General features: G+C 36.4%; 1 protein-coding gene and 1 long non-coding RNA gene across 3 annotated transcripts; one reads left to right on the top strand and one right to left on the bottom strand.

The window, feature by feature from the left end:
* Positions 1 to 109: 109 nt before the first annotated feature.
* On the top strand, positions 110 to 3,900 carry LOC143217851 (uncharacterized). Its single transcript, XR_013010916.1, has 3 exons — positions 110 to 1,225; positions 3,405 to 3,658; positions 3,756 to 3,900. It is a non-coding gene; the product is annotated as an uncharacterized LOC143217851 (long non-coding RNA).
* Positions 3,901 to 5,404: 1,504 nt separating this feature from the next.
* On the bottom strand, positions 5,405 to 9,777 carry LOC143217849 (protein-lysine N-methyltransferase SMYD4-like). Of its 2 annotated transcripts, XM_076442495.1 has the most exons (11): positions 9,317 to 9,777; positions 8,992 to 9,217; positions 8,261 to 8,441; positions 7,821 to 8,133; positions 7,115 to 7,364; positions 6,707 to 7,041; positions 6,556 to 6,629; positions 6,365 to 6,477; positions 6,002 to 6,293; positions 5,765 to 5,927; positions 5,405 to 5,674 (listed from the first exon to the last, which is right to left on the bottom strand). In XM_076442495.1, the coding sequence occupies exons 1-11, from the start codon at positions 9,451 to 9,453 to the stop codon at positions 5,476 to 5,478; spliced, it is 2,283 nt and encodes a 760-aa protein (XP_076298610.1). In that variant the 5' UTR covers positions 9,454 to 9,777; the 3' UTR covers positions 5,405 to 5,475. The 2 variants fall into 2 exon arrangements, with proteins under 2 accessions (XP_076298610.1, XP_076298611.1); XM_076442496.1 differs by lacking the exon at positions 9,317 to 9,777 and having other exon boundaries at positions 8,261 to 8,512; positions 8,992 to 9,118.
* Positions 9,778 to 27,407: the final 17,630 nt, after the last annotated feature.

Raw genomic sequence — 27,407 nt, 5'->3', positions numbered from 1 at the left:
TACACCAGTTTTATAAAAATTCAGTACTTGGATATTATTGAAGCAATTGTTCTTAATTTTTTAATAATTATTTAGAGATTATACAGCCGGGAATCTTCTGGCTCCGAATCGAATCCTGCACCTGTTGGAGAATTAATTTCCCAGGTTGGCATTGCCTTTATAGAGTGAAAGGTGGCAACCATGAAAAAGAGTGTGAATGCGTGTGAAAGCGAGAGTGTTAGACCGACTTTGTAAGAACGGAAGAGTGAACGGACGTATGTTAAAAGAAAGTAAAACTAAGAAACGTGGTTTTGTTAAAAACGTGGATATATTTCAGTAGTGAAGTATCCGAAAGCATCTGTGCTTCGAGCTGTAAAATACTAGTGTTGTATGAAAGTGTACATTACAAAAGTTATACTGAAATACATATTTCATAATATTTCCTTCAAATTCACATTAACTACGCATTTATCACGTGATTCCTCGTCACACCGCAACAGCACCTAATAATTTTTTTTTCATTCACTACTTATTGCTTTGAGTTTTAATGAAAAGTTTAATCAAAAACATTTTTTACTTGTCTACATTTATTTTCAACTTAAAGGATTGATGCAGTTCGCGCTGTCGATTTTTGCCACTTTCTGTAATTAAGAAAAAAGAAACACCGTTGAAGTTATGATTGCGAAGTACAGAATAAAATAGTAATGTAACCACAAACTTATCTGTTTCTTCTAAATTATCCTATATGCTTTTGGTCGTTGTTTCGAGGTATTCGAAAATTCCGCAACAGGTCCAACTGCGTTCCTATATTCGAAGAAGAAACAAACAGAATTAAAATCATAATTCTAATTGCAATATTATAGGACACAATATTCAAATTAACGTATACTTATCTTTATTCATCGATGAAATTAATTTTTGAGCAAAATAAATGCCTTATATTATATTAAAATCTCGATAAAAACGCCACGGAGAAAAGTTGCAGAGAATAGTTATACATCTGTGGTTGTTATAGAAATAGTGTACTCGCCAAAATAAGAAATGAAGACTACAATTTCGAAGAAATAAACGACCTACAAGTTCGTAAACGCATGCAAAGTCAATTGCTTGAAATTTTGCGTACGCGGCGAACTTGCATACAAATTGCCCGACGAAATTAAAGACAAATGTCTATCATCGATAGACATGGTGCGGCTAGACTGTTGTCTAGCTTTGAGTGATGTGCACACCACACACATGGAATTCAGTAGGTCGATACTTATTTTATTACTCTTTTTTGTCTTAATGTCTGGAATTAACGAAAATATTCTTTCGGCCTCGGCATTTGAATGCGGTAGACATCTGACACCGCTGCACAGCAAACGCAAGTTCGCGAAACGAAGAACTTGTTCCGCGTTTCCTTGCTTGCAGATGTCTATCCACATATTGTCGAAAGACAATTCCGACCATTCACGCTTCCGAAGTTCGGACGTGCCGTAGTACAAAAAGTGCCACTCTTTCTGTAAATCCACGGCATCGAAATCGCCCAATTGATTCGCGACAACTAAGAGAACATCACTGCCGTGCAGTGTGCCCAGATTCCACGTTTTTTCGCGCATGCGCGGCGTTTTTCAGCCTCAGCAGAGCCTCAGTAAAGTACGCTTCGCGAGGAAATGTGGCACCTTGAGTGCCATGCCGAATGTTAAGAAGTTGATATGAACTGATTATGAAAAACGAATGAGTGACACAAGTGTATTTGTATATATGTATATGTATACATATAGTCCAGTCGCCAGGTACTTTTACCTGGAAAGTATTCCGAACTTAATGAAATTTTGACACGTCATTTACGGGTACCCTGGGATGTCGAATCTGAGTTTTCAACCTCGAGGACCCTGTGCTAACTTGGGGAGGGAGAAAAAACCACGATTCTTATTACCTTGTTTTGGTTTTTCGCCTCTTACTCAAAAACTGAAAAAAAACGACGGCGGGGCCAGATCGGGGATGTTTTTTTTTATTATTAATATCTATATTGCTATTAAACATAACACCAACAAAAATATAAAAAATATAACACTCGGTTGAAGTAAATAAATTGTGCTGTCCTCCCCAGTTAATAGTGAAAATGTAAGGAGTATCCGTAGTATGAAGATTATATGTATATAGATATGTTGAGAAACTAAAGTTATGAGCCAAAAACTCGCAATTTCCTGCTAAATGTCACAATGCGTGGCTCAAAATGTCATTTTGAGAAACATTTCCTAATTTTGAACGCCTGTCTATCGATGCCTGTTGGGTCAAAAAAAAAGATTGACCAGTGAAATTTGAAGAAAATTTAATACTCTTTCCAAAAATGAAAAACAAAAGTTCTGAGGACCCACAGTTTTTGAGTAATAGGCGAAAAACCAAAACAAGGTAATAAAAATCGTGGTTTTTCCCCCTCCCCAAGTTAGCACAGGGTCCTCGAGGTCGAAAACTGAGATTCGACACCCCAGAGTACCCCTAAATGACGTGTCAAAATTTCATTAAGTTCGGAATACTTTCCAGGTAGATGCCTGTTAAGAATTGTAAAAGGACTCGTTCGCTTCGAAGGTTCTGGGGTAAGTGCCGTGGGGTCTAACACAGTCCTCTCACCAAAAGGCACCCTTGCCTTCCCCACTCCGTGGCCAGATCCTCTTGGAACAAAGTCCCAATTCTTTAGGACAGCGTGGCCTTGGGTTGCATACCCTCGGCAAGTTTCACTCGTCACATCCTCATAAACATGACCTTCCCGAACGATAGCTGGATGGCCCAAAGTGCCCACCCGCCATCGTCCGAGGACGGTTCTGTTTATTCTCATCCGTCTCTATTCAGGGCATCACGTACGCCCAGGTCCTACCATAAATCCTTCCAATCTTAAGGGTCGCCTCGACATCAGCCCTTGACTTTGCTTAAAACACGTTGACGCTAACATGCCTTTTTTTCGACCTGCCGACTGGACTATATGAAAAAACTTGACGACACTGAGGAAAATGAAAAATTGAATAACTCCGAGAAAAATGGAAAACTTAATGACTCCGAGAAAAATAAAGAACTTACTGACTCTGAGGAAAATGAAAAATTTAATAACTCTCAGTTAATAAGCTGTCTTCAATGCCTCTTAAAAATGCAATTAATCGCATGTAGGGATTGATCAGGTGTTTCTCTCTATATTAAAAAATATTTAAAAATCCTTTGACAAACCCGTTTTGTGGCGTCAGGATACTGCTGTCGATATTCCATCACAATTTGTATAGTATATATTATTTCTCCTCTTTGTTTCTATATAAAATTTTATTATGATCCTCCATTAGTTTAACGCCCCGTTCAGCGGTATCATTGACCACCTTCAGTCTATGTTTCAGTCAGACTACTTATTATTCATAATAACTTCTTTTTCCGATATTATAACTGTTTTTCTTTTGTAGATTGGAGCGTATTAATGAATTTATTTATAAGGGAGTAGAGAGACTTCCAGGATTGCAAGATATTCATTTACTCATTTCTCGATAATACAAACACGGGGTTTTTCACTAGTCAAAAACGCTAGATAAAACATCGATCTAGGGCGCTATCTGCCTCAAAAGTCCTATTTTCCAGCTTAATGTGTCCAGCCTAATGTACATATACGTAAATTACGAGAAGCAGTAAAGGGTGCTTAACGTCGAAGAAGAAAATCCTGGTAATTAAAACTTAATATGTACTACATTCTACGTTATTAGGATAATTGTAGTTTAATTATGATATATTTTATATCAACATTTTTTATTTACACCTAGAAACGCCACTGTCTCGGAAGGAAATGGACATTCGAGAGAAGCAATGAAATTAGAGCATCATTGCGAAAAAAGATGAGTTTGCAATAACCTCAATATTTTATGAAATTCTATTATAATTATAGTTATGACTGTATTTTTTTATTATAGCAAGACAGAAGATCAAATTGTATGTATAAAATCAATTTATATATATTATACAATTTATTTTATTATTTGTTTGACAACTAATAAATCTACAAATTGTTTCATAAACTAAAAGATACTTCCTGCATTTTCGTATTTTCCAATCAGTCCAAATAAATACCATCAACGTGTTCTCATATACCAATTTTTATTAATGCAATTATGACAGTAACAAAACGTTTCTATTTAAAATGAATACATATTTTGAACATAGTTTTAACATTTTTAATTTTTTGGAAGGTTAAAAAATGTAATTAAAAAAGTAATGAAAAATAAAAATAAAAAAAAAATCCTCGCTGCACGGGAACTCGAAGGCTAGCTCCAGATTGCGATTCATACGCTCGACGGCTCGACAGCCGAATTTCAGTTTCGTTTCCGTAAAGCAATAAGTACAACATGGCAACAGAGTGTTCTTGATCGTGTTGGGGTCCTCTCAATCGCAGCGCCCCGGTGCATAGCATCCGTCGCACCCCCCAGATGGCCGGCCCTGCTGATTAATCAATTTTAAAAATGAAAGTACATTTGTGAATTTACTGAAGCGTATTCCGTGTCGAGTCTTACGTTTCCCTCGCAGTAATGACACCGTTCACGCGTGTGTCTAAATAAATATACAATTTAATCCTAAATGATTAAATTATTAATTTTTAATACATATTCTTAACGGGTGAAATTGATTTGCGAAAGGTTGAATTCGATTCGCAAACGGTGTATTTGACTCACGAATTGTATTTGACTTACAAGAGAGTGAAACAGTAATAAAAAACATTGCCAAGTTTCTTCAAAACAAAAATGAAGTAGTTTTATTGAAAATTCGATAATCAGAGGCGGATCTAACGGTACGCGGACTAAGCGGTTGCGGGGGGACGAGATACCAAGGGGCCCCGAGCTCTTAAAATATCTTGACTTAAAGATTTTCGAAATGACCGAAAATTGTTCAAAAAACCCTCCATAAAATAATCGGAGAAATCTAATATAAATAATAAATACATATTGTGCGATTATTTTTGTCACAATATTTATGTTCTTGTGAACAAAACGTAATGCCTCGTACAGACCTGAACATTTCGACGAACCGCGCACAACGGCGAACGGGACGGATTTGTGCAATTTCCAGAATTTCTTGCGAACAACTAAGTATGGAAGCTGCAGCGGCGCATATTTATATTCATTATCATAATGAGAAATGTCTTGCACATTTCCGAATGTTGAATTATTATTGTAATTTTTCTTAACAATTCCGTTATCTAATGCGTCAGGAGAAAGATCGTTTTCTGTTTTAATTAAGCGTGTAAAAGATTATTTAAGGAGCACAATGGGAGAAGAAAGGCTAAATAATATAGCTGTTCTGTATATATGGAGCAGAAAATTTTAAGCCGAATTGATACTGCCAAAATAATTCATGAATTTGCAAGAAACAAAGCAGGACGGAAATTCATATAAAATAAAAAATGTGTAAAATGTATGTATGTTTTTTAATAAATTTATTTAATGTCTTATGGTATGGAATTTCTGATTGCTTTTCTTTTTTGCTTATAATTTAATGAGAGTTTTCTTGAAACTTTTTGTTGGTTTGCCTTGGTCCGCCACTGATGAATTTATAAGTATAATTGTGTACCAAGCATTTTTTATCGTAGTACAGTTTCCAATGTTTGTAGGTATGACTCCAAGATCCATAATGAAGCTCGACCAACTCCAGTAATTGTTCCAAATATTCGTATGTTGTTTTCGACAGAGCTCTATAATATGAAAATAAATAGTAACCATTTACATATATATCATTTGTCATAAATTTTTAACTTTTCATACATGAAACGTAACGAACTTACTTGTACGAGCTTGTAGTAGTATCCGGCATCGGTTTAAGATAGAGGACATATGCATGTATGACTTTAGACAGCGTATCCATGAACTCGACACTAGAAGGTCCAAATCTTGCATTAACTGCAGCGAGTATACTTTCCCAGCATCTATTAGCATGTGCCACTTTACCTGCAAAAATAATCTCATTTAATTTATAATAAAGTTAATGAACATTTCGTACAAATAATTGATTTATACAATACCCTTTTCCAAATATAATTTTGATATAACATGTGACGTTAAGGTAACATCGTCATTATATTTATATAACGTTCTTCTCCTAATATTTAAACATTCTTCTAATTTCTTAAGAGCTCCGTTAACATTTTCTCGAGCAATGCAATGTTCAGCTTCCTTAAAGAGTCTTTCAGCTTGTTTTATTTTACGTTGTTGAAAATGTTTAGGCTTGTCGGAGCAGTCTAAGCAAAATAAGGAATTCTTGATCTTGCACAATGCACCGTTGCATTTCGAACAGTTCATGGCAGAGAACCTTTCCTGCAGCGATAAAATGATTGTAGTTTAACCGTTGAATTATATGAAAACGAATGAACTGTTTGTATATTTACCACGAAATATTTCAGATCTGGCTGAGAGCAAGCTTTACATTCGCAGGTGTAATAGAACAAATTTGATATTATTCCCTGTCTGGCTTCTCTTGTTTCATGCCTGTAATGGGGACCTATGGAAAACAATACAAAGTAAGCGATGAAACGTAAACATACGTACATGTACAACGCGTTGAAAACTCCGACTGTACCAAAAGTAAAAAATATTTCTTCATTTGCGGCGATATCCCTTGATGCTCTAATGATCTGGTACTGATCTACAAAACTAAAATACAATAATAAATATAACGTGTCATTAACTAATGTAATTCAAATGGGTCTCAAAAAGAAAAAAATAATTACTTTATAACTATGTTGATATCACAAGAACGATTCATCATGCTTGCAGACGTGTAAATTGCTCTAGCTACAACGTCTGGTACAATATTCGATTCCAGGGTGAAATGATTTACTGGTTTCATACTGGTCGTACAAATTGAAGTACAATGGAAACCAAGATGTAGGAAACATCGCAGAAGTAAAGAGCTTACGTAAAGATGTTTGTTATCGTCTGTTACAGCGTGAAAGTTGGAATTGATACTGTTATCGACACACTTCCTTGCAAAATGATCATTGAGATCGTTTTCTTGAAAGAAATCTGTGTGTTCAAATAAATACAAGGTGAGCATCATAGCTATCTGTAAGATTTAAGTTTCAATTGTATAAGTCGTACAGAAAATCTTGCATTCACAATACTATCATGTTACTTACCTGACCGAACTCTGCCATCTGTTTTACAGGTACTCTATCAAAATTAGTTATCAATTTTTGCATTTCATTAAATTTGTTCGCATCCTTTGATGTTGTACATACTAGAAAAGCTTTCAGTGCTAATTGTGCTTGCCACATGTCTTTCCATAGACCCATTTGATTTGCAGGACATTCCCAACGGTGGTACGAAGACCATGCTTCATTCAAACAATTTGTGTCGCAATAAAAAGTATGCAAGCACTTTGGGCATCTAAATCAGCATAATTCATGATTTTTACAATAGTTTCATAAAGTATTTGCTTTATAACTACAGCTTGTCAAATCTAGCTGTGCGGTTGACCAAAACTTAGGAGTGCGCAGAGAAAAACAAAGACCGCACTCGACGAGAGAAGGATGCAATGTATGAACGGTAAGGTACACACCTTGTCAAAAGTGCGTACTGTCCATTATTTTTTATAGCAATAAACATACAAAACAACTGTTTATATGTTTGCGTGAATACACTTGTGTCACTTTACTTTTTAACCGAACTGTCGCCACGTGCATCGTTTGATAGGTGACGATCGGTTCATCATCGTTGTGAGGTTCCATGTATTTACCATTGCGCTGCGGGGACGTTTCCCCTTGCAGGGGACATTCAGCCGCACAGCTAGATTCGACACACACACACACACACAAGCTCTACTTTACTACATATATTACTTACGGTACAGGAATGTCTGTGCTCCGACAACAGTGGTGACAGTGTTCATCCACTCCATTGTCATCCACAAATGCAAAGCTTATTGGCTTTTCATAAAACAGGACTTCGCCCTTTCTAATAAATCTATTCGCTACTACACGTCTCCCCAGTTCGTCATTGAATTTTCGATCGATGCTGGACGATGCTTGTGGAAAGTTAGGATTTTCATCGAACATCAGTGTAGACCTCAAGTCTAACGGATCAACGATATTTTTCGACTCGTCTGGTGTACGTATTCCAATAAGTATTGATTCAGACAATAGTTTTTTAAAAAAATCTGAAAGTTGATATTAAAATGTGGACGTATTAGAAACATAATTCATTTAGAACTTAATCTCTATATTAAAATAATTCTATTGATCTCAGAAGTGTTGTATCGATACTTATCAACGCATACTGTTTACCTTTCATAGAAGTCGAAAAGCAGGAATCATCAACAGATTCGTGTGCTTTGAAAATCATGTTTCTGGCTAAATCTGGTTTACCCAATACCAAGTAACATTGCATCTTGTACGCATATAATTCTAAATGTAATTTCTTAGAACAATTTAACTCAATTGCTAAATCAATATCTTTTATACAGTCCTTGTCGTTGTTAACAGGTATGCGGTATACATGAAAATACGTTAATGCAATGGAAAGCATTAAATACATATCTATAGAATGAAATATACAGTGTTCATTAGAAAACTTTCTAGCCGAATATCTCGAAAGGTATGAAATATATTAAAAAAGTGTAAAACACGTGTCCAAGGATTTCCAGGGGGCAAGAGGGGGGCAGTATCAGTTTTTTATTTGGGTGGCGTTCTCAAGGTCATTTGAAGGTCAACTTTGTTTTTTCAAATGGAAACCTATATTTTTTATTATGGGATCTTATTGTATGTAAAAAGACCAGCAATTTTCGTAGGATACTTTTTTTTATCCACAGGTTTCTATTTGAAAAATCAAGGTAGGACCTTCAAATGACCTTGGAAACGTCACCCAAATAAAAAACTGATACTGCCCCCATCATTTCCCCTCGAAATCCGTGGTTTTGCACTTTTTTAATATCTTTCATTCTTCTCGAAATATTCGGCTGGAAAGTTTTCAAATAAATACCCTGTATATTTACCGCACATTTTACATGTATACGTACCTTGTACCTTTTTAAATAGAATAAAGCATCAGACCTTTTTGCAATAGCCTCTGAATATTCGGGACTATGCTCTGGCGCATACATAGCACATTCTGTATAAAACTGTATACACTTTGAATAGTTTTTGGCTTGAAATTGTTCATTTCCTTTTTTTTTTAACGCTTCAGCTTTTATTACACACTTCGATTGTTTTATACTGCATTCCATCAAGAACGATGCAAATTCCCTACAAGAGAAATAATTTAATATTATATATTTGTAATTCTGTAACACAGAAATCTGTAGATTATTTGTTTACACAATAATATATATACTGTTTGTCTACCTTGAGTGTGCATCATTCCATAAATGAGACATTACTTCATCTTCCCGCTTTATTTTATCTTTTAAAGCGTGTAGTTTACACTCGAGAATATCAAAATCATCGTACCCGTCCATTTTCAGGATGTTAATACAGTACATTATGCAGGTGTTCCGACAACAAATTACCTCTCGATCTCTGTAAGGTTGACGTTTTGCGATATTTGGATATTTGAATCCTACTTCTTTGGTCGCCGCTAGAGAACCACTCGCGCCGTGCCGTCTCGTGCTGAGTGCTGTTGAGATACTGTTGGATACTGTGCAAAATGCAGTGCTTCGATTGTGCACACCTTCTCTCGCGCATGCGCGAGAAAACAGTAACGTATCTACTATTGGGTAGCAGAGCGGCCAGAGCCCTGAGGCAGTTATATTGACGGGAATGTACCGAAATAATCTTACCGGACAAAAAGACTCCAGGACGTGTCCTACGAGTTACAAAATTATACACAAATACACTTGTTATACATTCATTTTTCAGAATCAAATCATATAAATTTTCGAAGTGAAACTTCTTTGCTCTGAGGGGGCTACAATTTTCTAGCGTTACGGAAGTGACGAAATTTCGCGAATAACCTCGAATAGTTTGACAAGTAACATTTTCATAATTGATTTACTAACTAAAGACTTGATCGGTGAACTTTTAAGATTGTAGAATGTAAATATGAAGCCTTGGCTACATTCCCATTTCAGTTTTATGCAGCTTCGATGCGTAAATTGTTAGTTATTAACAAATTTCGGAGAAGTGGTATGTTATATATGTCTGTCCTTGTCGCGCAGTCCGACCCTCCTTGTCTTATGCACCATGGAAACTTCCGAAACAATCAGCCCGCGCAACAATTGTTAATAACTGATTAAACCAGAGTTAATTTGTGAACAATTGCAATTGGATAACATAGAATCAACGTCCAGCTACTTTCATATGCAGTTTCTCATCGGATTTTGTTCCGACTGAAAGATTTATAAACAATTATCCAAACCCTTGTTCTAAACTAACCTGAAAAATTTTGACAGGTGTCAGGTAAGTAAAAAAACATACGCGTGGAAAACCACGCGCGGCAGAAGCGAAACTTATTCTTGCAGTCTAGTAATGTTTAGAAGTGAATTAAGATTGAAAATGGTAAATAATTCTAATGAAGCGACGACAAGATTAGGAACAACTCTCGATGCAGTATTTGCAAGACATTTAGACAAAATTGAATCAAAAATATTTCTATCATATTTTAGCTATCACAAGCTGTTTCAATGATAGAATCATGTTTTTTTGGATGATCTGTAGATTTTTTATTGCTGTATTTTGCTTTTTATTTTAAAAAATTGTTTGTGACATTTAACGACCTTTTCGATCTTCTTGCAATTTCTCTGTTAGAGAGAATCATATTGTGGAAAGCAATAATTTGGCCCTTTTCGTTATCATTTAACGATTTCCCCGTGTCATTGTGCTTTAATGATATTAAATGAACATAAAATATTTTTTATAATTCTTAAACTTCATAAAAGTCTGTGTACTTACCATAGAAACACGTTCAAAAAATTGCAGTATCAATAGTAATTTTTAAATATTTCACCGCGTGAACCTAATATTATTTCGTATCTTGTACTCGACAATCTTCAAAGTATTTTTGAAACAGATATTTACATCGTTACACTAATACTGTTGAAAGTCGACTGACTGCTTACACAATGTGTAGAACACATTCTTGCGAAATAAAAACATGAACACTTCTGAAAACGAAAATAAGAGTAGAAGCAGTAAATCAGTCGATGCGGCTATGTGAACCTACTATTATTTCGGCCACTGTAGCCAGGGCCGGCCATCTGGGGGGTGCGGCGGATGCTATGCACCGGGGCCCCGCGATTGAGAGAGCCCCAACACGATCAAGAACTAAAATAATGTAATTTTTCTGAAGTAATTAATGCATTAGCAAAAACAAAATCACGCATTAAATAAAAATGCATTAGTAATATACAAGGTGAATCCGAAGAAACAGAACACTTAAATATCTCCGTTACTTTTCGTTGTACAAAAAAACTTCTTAGGACAAAGTTACACTGTTTGAAGGTCCACATGTAGCGGTGTAAGGGAAAAAATTTTCAAGGTCATTTTTTTTATAAGATTTCAAGGTCATTGATATTTTTTTAAACGGAATGAGGTATTTTTTAATACATCAATCGAAGCAGCTGGACATTCGTTATAAAAAAGTACTAACCTATGTATGTAGAAAAGTTAGTAGTTCACCAGATATTCCAATTTAAATAACTCTAAAACACCATTACTGTCGTACTAAGACGTTACACACGTAAACAAACGCTAACATCAATTTCAATATCAATGTAAATTTTTCAATTTCAACTTTAATTTCAACTCTTCTATTTCAACTTCAATTCTTCAATTTCATTTCGTTAATATCAACTTTAATTTCAATATCAACCTTTCAACTTCAATTTCAATTTTTCAATTGCAATTTCAATTTTTCAATTACAACGTCAATTTTGCAATTTCAACTTCAATTTTAATATCAACCCTACAACTTCAATTTTGCAATTTCATTTCGTTAATATCAACCCTTCAACTTCAATTTCAATTTCAACTCGTCAATTTAAAATCTCCAATTTCAACTTTTCAATTGCAATTTCAATTTTTCAATTACAACGTCAATTGTCCAATTTCAACTTCAATTTTTCAATTTCAATTCGTTAATTTCAACTCTTCCATTTCAACTTCAATTCTTCAATTTCATTTCGTTAATATCAACTTCAATTTCAATATTAACCTTTCAACTTCAATTTCAATTTCAATTTTTCAATTTCAATTTCAACGTAAATTTTTCAGTTTCAACTTCAATTTTAATATCAACCCTACAACTTCAATTTTGCAATTTCATTTCGTTAATATCAACTTCAATTTTAATATCAACCCTTCAACTTCAATTTCAATTTCAACTCGTCAATTTAAAATCTCCAATTTCAACTTTTCAATTGCAATTTCAATTTTTCAATTACAACGTCAATTGTCCAATTTCAACTACAATTTTTCAATTTCAATTCGTTAATTTCAACTCTTCAATTTCAACATCAATTTTTCCATTTCAACTTCAATTTCAATATCAACCCTTCAACTTCAATTTCAACTTCAATTTTTCAATTTCAATTTCAACTCTTCAATTTACACCAGGAAGTAAACGCTAACGTATTAGTACGACAGTAATGATATTTTAGTGTTATTTAAATTGAAATATCTCCTGAACTACTAACTTTTCGACGTACATGGGTTAGTACTTTTTTTATAACGAATGTCCAGCTGCATCGATTGATTTATTAAAAAATACCTCATTCCATTTAAAAAAATACGAATGACCTTGAAATCTTGTAAAAAAAATGACCTTTTGAAAATTGTTTCCCTTACACCGTTACATGTGGCCCTTCAAACAGTGTGACTGTGTCCTTAGAAGTTTTTTTGTACAACGAAAAGTAACTGTTTCTTCGAACTCACCCTGTGTATGTTCGTGTTTGTAAATATTTTTTTACTTTACAAAAAATATGGGGCCCCAAATGGTTTCTTGCACCCAGGCCCCTTTAATAGAGAAAGCCGGCACTGTTAAATCAGGAAATGGCTACAATGAATATATGTATGTATAATTCATACGAATTTACAAAACACATCTTTGACATTTTCATTATTGGCCCAGCTAAAAAAAGTTGTAAATATCAATTTTTTATATTGTTTTTCACAATTTCGACCAAATGCATTTTTGTAACGTATTCTAATATGACGCACAGATTACCAGAGTAGGCTGTGATTAGACGTTATTTACTAAACTAATTCTTCTAGCCTTACAGAGAAATTGAAGTCGTTTGGTCCATTCATAAAGAAGTTATTCTGATCAGTTATGCTCCTGACAGCAAAGTTGGGCTTTAATCGATTAAAATTCTAACCGAAATTGATTGATTAATGTGTCGATTAAAGAAGGCATCGATTGATGAAGTTAATCGTGAATCGTTGATTAAAAGAAGACGCGTAAGCAAATCCCCAAGGTATCCGTCAGGCTGCTATTTTTTAAAAAACCGTAACGACGCGGACTTGATCCTCAATATCGCCACAATCATAATTTATAATCACTGCAGATGTCAACGACCAACTGGGAAATCAATGAGCAGAATTATTTTACATAACATCGATACAGTAGATGTTCGTATAAATAAACAATAATATATTTTAATCCCGAAATAAATAAAATGCGTATTGGAGTAACAGTGTTTTATTAGAATACCTTATACATATACATAAAGAAGATTCGTGATATAAACTGCAAAATACATTGATTTTCCGTTTGTATCGTTCGTTTGATTATAAAAATGTTTTCTTATCAGTGCGTAACTCAATATTCGGCATGAACGTAATGCGTTTTTCTGCTTTGAAAATCATATATAAATAAGTAACGACGCGATGTAATACACTCAATCGACTGTATCGAAGAATAAAACACTTGATTTTCCCTTAGAGGTCCAGCTAGAAAAGTTATAAAAATCAATTTTTACTATTGTTTGTCACAATTCCGACCAAATGCATTTTTTTCACGTATTCTAATATGACGTGGTGATTACAACCCCTGGCAGAATGTTTCCAATCGGAGGCATTGATACGGATTTTAGAGAAAACATTCACAAAATTTAGAAGTATAAAATATTACTGTATGGAATTAAAACTGATGGGGGAAATGAAAAGGGGCTTATTGAAGAATGAAAAACAACGAAACATAAGCTTCCATTTATTACAACAAAGAAACGAGAAAATAAACAAGATGTTACACGGAAAAAAGTTCCCGATCAGCTGGAAGAAAGTTTCCGATTCGATTACCACTGCCCATCACCGTTCAACAATTACTGTTGGATGATTCGTATACAAGTTTTATACTTGATTTTGATAAAAAAAACATATTTCTCAACTTTACTTGTAAATCCATGGGATCGATGTACTACTAGCTTCTATCCGATTTTGATGAGCTTTGGATACGTGGTCAAGATCATTATTCTGAACAACATTTCTCTTTAGACTATTTGGCGGTTGGCTTTAGTTTACGAGGTTATCGTAAAAAAAGAGAAGAAGCAGAAACTGATTGTATTAAAAACTCACGTATTCAGCCGTAAATCCATTTGCTGCTTCGAAATGTGTGTCTTGAAATTTCTCCACACTCACAATCACTGTTCACATTTGTCAACACATAGTTATGCACTAATAATAATTGCCATATCCCTTGTACTGCTGCACAAATCACAACAATCAGGTAATGCAATCACTAGACTGCGGATTTCATGCATTTGTAGCAAACATGAGTAGGTGCATTTTAATACAGTAGAGAGATTAAAATAATTTCAAAACACCATAGTATTATTTTCAACATCTTAAAATGATCACAGTGAGAATCAAATATCTGTCTGGCTCCTGTCCCTTGTAATAGCGGCAGCCAACATTAATTTTGCATAATGATCCGCAGTCTAGTGATTAGTTTAAATATCACTATCAAAAACACAGCTAATAGCAACCGTTAGCTGTGAATTGACAAGTATTTGGAGATGTGCTCTCTACCGCGGCTCGAACGACACTGATTTTCCGCAAGATTTTTCTAAAGAATTTAGGAAGGGCATTTAGAGTGTCGAAATTCGAAATGCACGCAGTAGCACGTTTACGAAAACGACGGGACGGTTAGACGAAAAACAGAACGCGAGAAGGACCGCTGTAAGATTTACGGCAAACACATGTTTAGTTTTTCCTGCAGATTGGTACGCAGAGTCGATGGGTAACCGCGCGTTCGAAAACGTCATCCGTCCTTTTAGCCAGCAAGGGGTAAAAATGTCAGGTCAGCGTACCATCCCTATTGTCCTATACCTTCCTTAAGAAACTTTCTAAAAGAAGGACAGACGACGTTTTCGAACAGTTACCCATCGACTCTGCGTACCAATCTGCAGGAAAAACTAAACATGTGATTGCCGTAAATCTTACAGCAGTCCTCCTCGCGTTCTGTTTTTCGTCTAACCGTCCCGTCGTTTTCGTAAACGTGCTACTGCGTGCATTTCGAATTTCGACACTCTAAATGCCCTTCCTAAATTCTTTAGAAAAATCTTGCGGAAAATCAGTGTCGTTCGAGCCGCGGTAGAGAGCACATCTCCAAAGACTTGTCAATTCACAGCTAACGGTTGCTATTAGCTGTGTTTTTGATAGTGATATTTAAACTAATCACTAGACTGCGGATCATTATGCAAAATTAATGTTGGCTGCCGCTATTACAAGGGACAGGAGCCAGACAGATATTTGATTCTCACTGTGATCATTTTAAGATGTTGAAAATAATACTATGGTGTTTTGAAATTATTTTAATCTCTCTACTGTATTAAAATGCACCTACTCATGTTTGCTACAAATGCATGAAATCCGCAGTCTAGTGATTGCATTACCTGATTGTTGTGATTTGTGCAGCAGTACAAGGGATATGGCAATTATTATTAGTGCATAACTATGTGTTGACAAATGTGAACAGTGATTGTGAGTGTGGAGAAATTTCAAGGCATCTGTGTGAAATAAACATACGAATTATTTATCGATTCGAAAGTGAAAGTTAAATTCTGGATCGTCGACTTGACCGCGCATCCCTTAGGCCTTCTACCACCGGCAGTGCAGTTCGTCGACCTGGCCGTACGTCCCTTGCCTTTCGGTACTGCCGTATACCTGAAGACATCTGTGCAGTTCGTCACCGAGTGACCCAGTGACACACATTTCGAAGCAGCAAATGGTTTTACGGCTGAATACGTGAGTTTTTAATACAATCAGTTTCTGTTTCTTCTCTTTTTTTACGATTATCTCGTAAACCAAAGCCAACCGCCAAATAGAGTAAAGAGAAATGTTGTTCAGAATAATGGTCTTGACCACATATCCAAAGCTCATAGAAATCGGATGGAAGCTAGTAGTACATCGATCCCATGGATTTACAAGTAAAGTTTCTCGCGATAATCTCGTAAACTAAAGCCGATCGCCAAAAAATCTAAAGAGAAATGTTGTTAAGAATAATGATCTTGACCACATATCCAAAGCTCATTGAAATCGGAGAGCATTCACATAATCGAGAAACTCTTGTTCGTTGCGATGTCACGGCGTACCACCGACACTCGCTTGCCGGCGTGGCGCGGCGCGGCGGCCCAGGGCGCGCTCTGATTGGTCCGTGTTTTTCGTTAATAACTCCTAAACAAAGCCGCAGCTGACATTGGTGCAAAGGAAAATGTCTCTTAGAATGGTCTCAGGAACCTCCCATTTCCGGGACTTACACTTAGTTTGGAACACCCTGTATAAAGGGGCCTGGGTGCATGAAACCATTTGGGGCTGTTGAATTTTATCTGTTGTAATAACAGTATTACTTTTACTGGGTATGAGCAGAGTAGGAATATATACATAGACTGGTTTTAATATAACACTTTAATCTGATACTTGTATACATATAAGACCTTCTGGTTGCGCGGTCGTACAGAGACTGTATTACATACATTGTTCAGAGTATACATAACACGCAGTAGTACACAACAGGTGTCACTACAACTATCTGTTCAGATGATAATTGTTTGCACCTACTTTATCGACAGACTTGCCGTTATTACAATCAACAGGGGCCCTCAATTTTTTGCCAAGTAACAAAAATTACAAAGACGAACATACAGGGCGATTCCGTCTTCGGAATCTTCTGTTTCTTAACAGAACACCTAAATATCTACGTTACTTTTCGTTGTACAAAAAAATTCTTAGGACAAAGTTACACTGTTCGAAGGGCCACATGTAACGGTGTAGGGGAAAAAATTTTCAAAAGGTCATTTTTTTTACAAGATTTCAAGGTCATTCGTATTTTTTTAAATGGAATGAGGTATTTTTTAATAAATCAATCGATGCAGCTGGACATTCGTTATAAAAAAGTACTGACCCATGTATGTCGAAAAGTTAGTAGTTCAGGAGATATTTCAATTTAAATAACTCTAAAACACCATTACTGTCGTGCTAAAACGTTAGCGTTTACTTGCTGGTGTAAATTGAAGAGTTGAAATTGAAATTGAAAAATTGACGTTGAAAATGAAATTGAAGATTTGAAATTAACGAATTGAAATTGAAAAATTGAAGTTGAAATTGAAAAATTGAAATTGAAGAGTTGATATTGAAATTGAAAAATTGAAATTGAAGAGTTGATGTTGAAGTTGAAGGGTTGATATTGAAATTGAAGGGTTGATATTGAAATTGAAGTTGATATTAACGACATAAAATTGAGAAAAAGAGAAAAATTGAAGTTGAAATGGAAGAATAGAAATTTAAGTTGAAATGGAAGAGTTCAAATTATCGAATTGAAATGGAAGAGTTGAAATTAACGAATTGAAATTGAAAAATTGAAGTTGAAATTGATTAGTTGAAATTGAAGTTGAAGGGTTGATATTGAAATTGAAGGGTTCATATTGAAATTGAAATTGATGTTAGCGTGTGCTTACTTGTGTGTGTGTAATGTCTTAGTACGACAGTAATGGTTTTTTACAGTTATTTAAATTGAAATATCTCGTGAAGTACTAACTTTTCGACATACATGGGTTAGTACTTTTTTATAACGAATGTCCAGCTGCATCGATTGATGTATTAAAAAATACCTCACTCCGTTTAAAAAAATATCAATGACCTTGAAATCTTATTAAAAAAATGACCTTGAAAATTTTTTCCCTTACACCGCTACATGTGGTCCTTCAAACAGTGTAACTTTGTCCTAAGAATTTTTTTTGTACAGCGAAAAGTAACGGAGATATTTAGGTGTTTTGTTTCTTCGGATTCGCCCTGTATGTTCGTGTTTGTAATTTTTGTTACTTGACAAAAAATTTAGGGCCCCAAATCGTTTTTTGCACCCAGGCCCCTTTATAGAGAAGCTGGCCCTGCAGATAGCACCCTAGATCGATCTTTTATCTAGCGTTTTTGACTAGTGAAGAACCCCGTGTTTGTCTTATCGAGAAACGAGAAGAGGCGAATCCCGCACCCTTGCAATCCTGGAAACGAGTCTACTCTCTTTTAATAAACTAAAGCAAGGATTTCTAACCAAGGAGTATATTCGGTTGCAGGTAGCTACGGTTCTAAAGTTTATAGTACGATAACGGTATAGAAGTATAAAAGGTCCAAATACATGTGGCTACATCGGCTGTGCTTCTTTCGGCTGGCTAAAAATCACTTAGTTGGGAGGGACATCTGGAAGGTCTTTAGCTTAATGTTTTATGACGGCCACGCCTCTGAATTCGGACTCGCGCGGAGGGTTTTACGACGGGACATATTTATATCGTGTATACTAGCCTTTGGTAATGAATGTGCTTCTTAACGGTTCTGGGCTAAGTGACCTGCAGTTCCTTTTTCATTTGGAGCAACCTAAGCATTGGAAAAACCGAAAAACTACCGGTATTATTTCGGTTTCGGTAGAATATTGATTATGCCGTTATTCGAAGACTTCGAATAAGTTCACTATCCACAGTCCAAATTCTATCGAGCTTTGTCTTTTTTAATCGGAAGAACGCCACGAAGCAGCAGCGTCATTTACATATGAAATAATTATGAAACATAAACAAGGTCTGCAATTCACTTGTTAGCGGTTTCATGCCGATATACCTGGCTGGCCGAAGTCTTCGCTGCCCTGGCAGAAAATTCTTCGAAGCTACACCGTGTCTGGTTTTCAGATGGCTGGAAACTCCAAGGTTTGGACGCCACGTGTGCGGCCTTGGCAAATCTTAGCTTCAAACACTAGCTTTAATTCCGTCCACCCCCAAATAGGACTTTCGCCAAAATATTCGTGGAATTTTTGCCAATTTTTGCCAAAAAACTAAAAACTAATGCTGGGTATTGGAAAAACCACAATTTTCTTGAAGTTGTGTAAGTTTAACGAATTCTTTCAAAGTTAAAAAACGTTCGTACCACAATCTCCATAATTACCCCATATTCTGCAGAGTTTCAGCTTTCATTTAAAAAAAATTTCATCGCTCTAACTCATTTCTATCGAAAGTTCTTTGATTTTGACACAGATTTCGTCGGTTTGGCCTATAGTGCGGCGCGGCGAACGGCCGTACTAATGGCGATCGCCACTGGCGGCAACTCGTGTCGGGCGAAGATATTTTGCTTTTTGATTCGAAAAAACGTTGATGTTGCAAACTTTAAATAGTGGTTTCTCAAGATAAAAGTCTGCTCTATCGCGTGGCACAGTTAGATTTTACGCCGGACCGTTATTTTTTAAGATAAACCGAAAAATATCCTCAACAATTCAGGCAAAAGTGGTGTCTCTCCGTCTTTAACGATTGTTGAAACATGTTTAAACATTCATAATGTATTAATATTGGATATCACTGTATTCGGGAAAGTCTACAGAATCTTTCGCTGCAAAGAACAATCCAATATCTTTTATAATAACATCACAATATTTGTTTAAAGTTGAGAAATATGTTTTTTTTATCAAAATCAAGTATAAAACTTGTATACGAATCATCCAACAGTAATTGTTGAACGGTGATGGGCAGTGGTAATCGAATCGGAAACTTTCTTCCAGCTGATCGGGAACTTTTTTCCGTGTAACATCTTGTTTAATTTCTCGTTTCTTTGTTGTAATAAATGGAAGCTTATGTTTCGTTGTTTTTCATTCTTCAATAAGCCCCTTTTCATTTCCCCCATCAGTTTTAATTCCATACAGTAATATTTTATACTTTTAAATTTTGTGAATGTTTTCTCTAAAATCCGTATCAATGCCTCCGATTGGAAACATTCTGCCAGGGGTTGTAATCATCACGTCATATTAGAATACGTGAAAAAAATGCATTTGGTCGGAATTGTGACAAACAATAGTAAAAATTGATTTTTATAACTTTTCTAGCTGGACCTCTAAGGGAAAATCAAGTGTTTTATTCTTCGATACAGTCGATTGAGTGTATTACATCGCGTCGTTACTTATTTATATATGATTTTGAAAGCAGAAAAACGCATTACGTTCATGCCGAATATTGAATTACGCACTGATAAGAAAACATTTTTATAATCAAACGAACGATACAAACGGAAAATCAATGTATTTTGTAGTTTATATCACGAATCTTCTTTATGTATACATATGTATAAGGTATTATAATAAAACACTGTTACTCCAATACGCATTTTATTTATTTCGGGATTAAAAGATATTATTGTTTATTTATACTTTATACGAACATCTACTGTATCTATGTTATGTAAAATAATTCTGCTCATTGATTTCCCAGTTGGTCGTTGACATCTGCAGTGATTATAAATTATGATTGTGGCGATTTTGAGGATCAAGTCCGCGTCGTTACGGTTTTTTAAAAAATAGCAGCCCGACGGATACCTTGGGGATTTGCTTACGCGTCTTCTTTTAATCAACGATTCACGATTAACTTCATCAATCGATGCCTTCTTTAATCGTACACATTAATTAATCAATTTCGGTTAGAATTTTAATCGATTAAAGCCCAACTTTGCTGTCAGGAGCATAACTGATCAGAATAACTTCTTTATGAATGGACCAAACGACTTCAATTTCTCTGTCAGGCTAGAAGAATTAGTTTAGTAAATAACGTCTAATCACAGCCTACTCTGGTAATCTGTGCGTCATATTAGAATACGTTACAAAAATGCATTTGGTCGAAATTGTGAAAAACAATATAAAAAATTGATTTTTACAACTTTTTTAGCTGGGCCAATAATGAAAATGTCAAAGATGTGTTTTGTAAAAAGTACCGGTATTATTTCGGTTTCGATAGAATATTGGTTATGCCGTTATTCGAAGACTTCGAATCTTTACAAATGTTGTATGTAGCACTGAGCAGAGTTTCAAAATTGAGCGCGGTTTATATATTTTGGGACAATTTAAATTAACAGTATTGCAGAAAACCAAGATCAATACTGCAAACCCGGATAATGAGGAGTTGTATCGTTTGCGAAAAACTAATTAAGACAATTTATTTTGCAACATTAGTATGCTATAACAAGGAACCAAGCGAGCAACGAGCCTGCGATGTTCGTTTAATGCGACGCCATATAGCAAACATCTTGATAAGTAGAAAACTATTGAATTTCCCTGAAAACGTATAATCTTCTTAAAACGTACACTTAATAATGATAATAATATACTGCAACTAACGAATCGGGAAGTTCTTTGTGTGGCTCTCGGAGAGTCGCACACCAAATAAAAAACATTAATAGCTATAGGTACTACTAGTCATGCGTACCACTAACCCTTTCGCAAGAGCAGTCCTATCGGCGAGCGAGCAAAAACAACCCTACTCGCGAGCGAGCGAAGCGAGCGAGCAACAATAACCCTCTAGTTTGAATTGTAATTAATCGGTACACAGGTCTCAATGAGCGTGGAGTTGGGATTGGCCGAGCCGGAATCCGTCCGCAGTAGTCGCGCTCTGATTGGTCCACACATTTTTCGTTAATAGCTCTTCAAAGAAGCCGCGAAGAACATTTTCGTAAAGGAAGAAGTTATTTCAAATGACCTCGGGAACCTTTTCAAGGAAATACAATATTTTTGGGACATCCTGTATATGCAGGTAGTACAAAATGCTGCGTATGGCATATGTACAAATACAAAGTTGGAAATTGATGTCTGAAGTTGTTCAATTCTTTTTTAACGGACGACATCGGATAGGATTAGTAGTTTACTCTACTAGTTTACAAATTAGAAAACGTCACTTAAATACTTGTTCAAAAACCACTTCGAGTAGAAAAAATAGTTTCGCCGCTTTATAAAAATCGAGATAAATTCGGTTAAGGCACATGTAGACATTAATATCCTTCGATTTCATTGCGCAAAGACATCGTGTCTCGTTGTCCGCGATGAGAAGTTTTTAAATTATCTATTAATTGTACTCTTAAATAACGTAGTACTCATTTCGGGAAAATATCGATGCAGCTCGAGTACCCTCGAGAACGATCAAACATTATTCTATGAATCCGCTTTCTGTTTATTGCTTGCTTCGTTGACATTATTATTATTATTATTATTATAAAAGGCACCTATCAACGATAAATATGCGTTCCTATTATTTACATACGTCTTGAAATTCATAAAATATCATTTTCGAATTTGGATATACATATATATTTCCATAAAACAACTGCCCACTTGGAATAAGGACACGTGACTTCAACGTAAACATAGTTGCATTGAAAATATGTCCATTAACTTTTTACTTCGAGCAATTTTATATATTTTATTCGAACGTTGAGCAATTTATTAAAGGAAGGAGAATTTTACAGATTAATCGAAATAAATTGCTGATAATGGTCACACGTGTCAAGTCCAACCTCATTCACAACGAACAGTATAGTCAACCAGATTTTACATAGAGATTACAGTGCCCATGAAAATCATCGGTCATAAAAATTTTAAGACATCCACAACAATTTTCGTAGATGTCTTAAAATCGGATTGAAACTTCATCGTCAGGTAGAGCTTACACCTATTCACACATATGATTCCTGGTGCCCCCCCCCCCCTAGGTGAGCAAATATACAATGTGAATTAAGTTTCCTGTAGATTACTACCCCTGGCACAAATATATTCTTACGAAATCGCTGAATTGATTATTATTTGAGCGTATACAGCAAAGCCTTGATCTCAGGAAAACCCTCGGGTTCGTGCTATTTCTTAGATCCTGTGTGGTCCTACTATTTCTTCGTGACCTTGACGGCCGCGCCGAACGTAAACAAGAGAACCACTTCGATCAAGGCTATACTGTACCAAGTATGAAAAATATAATACTGGTTGTACATTATATTAGACAAATATGATATAAAAGCTAATGATAGATATTTTCGAAAAATATTAATAAAATCATGGAAGATACTTAAGAAAAATATTAATAAAATCACGGAAGAAAAACAGCACAACGAAGCAATAGAACACGCTTCTTTACATTGTTAACGGTAAAGCAGATAATAATTGGCATTGCCGTAAAAGTGTTCTAAATGTTTGGGGGTGATGAAACACTTTCGGGAATCCATGTTTAATTTGCACATTCTATAAATTATAAAAAAAAACGAACATACCCATTTTCGTATTAATATTTTCTTTATAAGTTTTTGTAATTGCAAAAAACGTTATTTTTCCATTGGCACCTTGGCGCAGTTTGGCGCAAGAGAGATATCGTCTTTCAAACTTCATTAACGTTGCTCTTTTCCCCGTTTAATAGCATTATCTGCAAAACTACTCGAAAAAATTAAAAATAAACCTTTTTCGCGATTTACTCCGGGTCTTCGTACTTGAAGGAAGTCAGAAAAGAAAACATTATTTACATTACTATTTTTACAGGCTATACGGTTTCTTCAAACATGCGCTTGAATTTATGCTGAAAACTAGGTATGCTTAGCATGGCCAACTTTAAGACGTTCTACAACAAAGTGAATTTGGATTTTGAACTGATTCATCCTAGAAATGTTTGAATTTACTCTCCTACTAGTCAAAAATATAAAAAATTTGTTTTTTTAAGAAACTTGAAAATATGGGGTTTTTGCCGCTTTCAGACCACTGTGCGCCGCGCCGACAGACCTAGTGACGTCAGAGGCTTCGGCCAGACATCGCAAATGTGTGGGTGGGCCCGTCTGTGAGGCCCTTCTAGTTTTGTCGTGCATCAACCGACAGGACGGCCCTCGCGCCATATATTTGGGTGCAGCGTTCACTTCAAATAATTCTCATGTCGCCAATTTTGAAGTATCCGTATTTTTAAAAACGGGTCCGCAAAGAGGACACTTGGGGCTATATTATTATTATTTTTATTTTTTTTATTTTCTGGTGCTTTCATAGCAATGCACCTGTTTAAAACAATTGCAAAATAAACTATGAAAACAAATATTTTCTGAACTGAAATAATTTTTATTAAACACTCTGATGGTTTCACTATGAGTACCCAAAACAAAGTTTCATCGATTTGCTAGTTTAGCCGTTGTAATATGAAAAACTTGTGATACCTCATACGTATTACATGTCCGTAAAACCATCAATTTGCAAGATTTCAATTTCTTTGAGATACGTTCATATTTTACTAAAGACTGCAACATATCCAAATTTGAACAAAATCCGAAACAGTAGTCCTATTTCGCATGGAAATGTGGGGATACTCAATTACAATCGTAAGCAGAAAAATTCAAAGATTCGTATCTTTACATCTTTCAATGGCTACTATACATATTTGTTTTATGCTTCAACCGTTTTCGATGAAATTTTGGGTATTCGGATACTGTTCCCCCCCCCCATTTTCTGTTTTAAAAATCTTAAGCTAATAAATATGGATTCGAAAAAATCGTTTGTCTCGCTCTTTTCGAAACCATTGTTTAAACATATTTAAACAATCATAATGTGTTAATATTGGATATAACTGTATTCGGAAAAGTGTACAGAACCTTCTGCTGCAAAGAACAATTCAATATCTTTTATAATAACATCACAATATTTGTTTACAGTTGAAAAATGTGCCTTTCTTACGGACGTGACTTCCTTGCAATTTTTGAGAGAAAACCTCTCTTAAATGCATTTAGTTCGTTATTACTTTATTGTCGGAGCCACGAAGAAAGACTCTGAAATCTCCCTGAGCCTCAATAGCAATTATGTGTTATAAACCTTGCCGACCTTCACGGTCAGTTGTAGGCTGCAGCTATTTATTTTTAGGGTTTCCCGTCCACCCGCACATCGTGTACAGTGACTCTTTTATCTGTCTTCCACCTGGAAGACACTTTTGGCCAAGTTGAGATGGGTCACCTTTCATGTAGTGAAAAAACATTTTCAATTTGTTTATGTCCAACAAGTAGTCAAATACAATGCCCGTACGCGAAGCGATAGCGGAACAGCAGTGGGTTCCGAGTTGTGCAGAATTACAATTGAATTACTCGAGGAATCAAAATTATTAGGCCGAAAAGAAAATTCTCGCGGTTTTAATTAAAATCAAAATAACAAAAACCGTAAGGACTTTCTCTCCGACCTAATACAAACTAATTGATTACATTGTAATTCAGTCATATTGTAATTTATAATTCATATCTTCATTCAATTAAAGTATAATGTAATTCGTAATTGCAATTGGAGTACAATTATAAAATAGCGGTACGTATTATGAAGGAGGACGAGGAATAGAAACTACACCGCATGGACAGCAAACAAGCACACACACACATATGAACGAAAAACATAAAAATATATCCGCACTTCTTCAAAGTTCTGGACTATGATTTGGAGAGCTGTATTTTAATGTAATATGTAATTCAGTGATGACGTAGATGAATTACTATATGTATAATTGAAATACAATGTAATTCAATTGTGTAATTGAGTTGGCAAAACTCTGAGTGGGTTAAGATATTACACCGTTACCGCCCACTACTACGCGATTGTCGGGGGTGGCAAGGCGCCATCTCGTATGGGTCCGAACTGGTGACATTGTATTGATGCGAGCGTGAGAAGAAGGTTACCAGGGAGCAAGCTAAGTTAGCGGTACGCGTCAGTGTTAGTGGGAAGAGTGGGGCGGGCTCAGCGTAGTAGCGTGGCGAGGGGCGCAGCGGTAAGGCGCCTGGCACGCGCGGAATATGGCAAGCCTGGGCAGGACTACGGTGACGTGTCTCTAGGAACGAATGAGCGGCCGATTGGATCAGAGCGGAGGAGGCAGACCTCGTTTCACACGCATTTTCGGCTGTCGACGAAATATTGGCTACAGCGGCCACACATACCATGTAGCGTGGAACCTCGAAGTCAAAGCATTGGGACTACGGGCGCGGTTGTGGTGGGGATAGGCAGACCTAGCGATCATAGGCTCGATTTGTTTATGTGCCGTTCCCGGGGCTGTTCTCTATGGAGAGGTTTAAGGGTGTGGATCCCCAGTTGACCTTGACGACTTTTCGATGGTCACGCCAAAAACGAAAGAGCGGTCGCTAGTAGAACCTAAGTAATAAGATTTTCGTCCAGTAGGGGAGCTGGGTACATTGTCTGTGCGGTACACAGTGTCGGTGTGCTCGAGGAGAGTGTGTGGCACACCCTCGACACTCGGGCAGCGTGTACGTGTGCCTAGACGGATCGCAAGGGTTCGGTAACTGACAAACCATTTCTCTATTATATACATTTGGAACCACTACGTAGTCTCAATCGCTAAATAAAAGATCAATCTAATGCGTATGGTGTCTAAGATGGCCAACTTTTGCGTTTTCGAGGCATAATTTTAATTATTCGGCAGCAAGATGTCTGTACCGCGCGGCGCACTCGGGCAGCGTGTACGTGTGCCTAGGCGGATCGCAAGGGTCCGGTTCTAGTAAAAGTACGTCTCGCTAATGCACATTTGGAGCCCCTACGTAGTCTCAATCGCTAGATAAAAGATCAATCTATTGCACATGGTGTCTAAGTTGGCCTAATTTTGCGTTTTCGAAGCGTAATTTTCAATCTTCGGCAGCAAGATGTCTGTACCGCGCGGCGCACTTACACACTCGCCGCTCGGGCAGCGTGTACGTGTGCCTAGCCGGATCGCAAGGGTTCGGTAACTGACAAACCATTTCTCTATTATACACATTTGGAACCACTACGTAGTCTCAATCGCTAGATAAAAGATCAATCTAATACGTATGGTGTCTAAGATGGCCAACTTTTGCGTTTTCGAGGCATAATTTTAATTATTCGGCAGCAAGATGTCTATTCGGGAGGCTCTGCAAGCAGGCTTGACTTTGACCAGCCGTACCGCGCGGCGCACTCACACAGTAACCGCTCGGGCAGCGTGTACGTGTGTCTAGGCGGATCGCAAGGTTTCGGGAAGCTTCAAATCATTTTTCGTCCTTCGCCGCCTCCTGCACTAGGTACCTATACTATATCTATATCTATACCATGCAATACCTTCCTATACCTGGTATAGCATAGAGCACTAGGGTCGTTACGGGGAGCTATGGGGAACAATGCTGGCATTGCCGACAACTGCTGCAAACCATTTCTCGTCCTCCGCTGCATCCTCCGCCGTATCTTGGGGTATCATGGGGC

Source organism: Lasioglossum baleicum, chromosome 18 (assembly GCF_051020765.1).
Source record: "Lasioglossum baleicum chromosome 18, iyLasBale1, whole genome shotgun sequence".
Classification (NCBI taxonomy): Eukaryota; Metazoa; Arthropoda; class Insecta; order Hymenoptera; family Halictidae; genus Lasioglossum; species Lasioglossum baleicum.
This window is presented reverse-complemented; position numbering and strand designations above follow the sequence as displayed.

What these genes read in the sequence shown, in the direction of transcription:
- LOC143217849 (XM_076442495.1), bottom strand. Translation starts at nt 9,453, where the DNA reads ATGTACTGTATTAACATCCTGAAAATGGACGGGTACGATGATTTTGAT. An exon ending in GATATCAACATAGTTATAAA is followed by an intron (nt 6,630 to 6,706) that starts GTAATTATTTTT and finishes ATTGTATTTTAG; the next exon opens with TTTTGTAGATCAGTACCAGA. An exon ending in ACTACTACAAGCTCGTACAA is followed by an intron (nt 5,675 to 5,764) that starts GTAAGTTCGTTA and finishes TTCATATTATAG; the next exon opens with AGCTCTGTCGAAAACAACAT.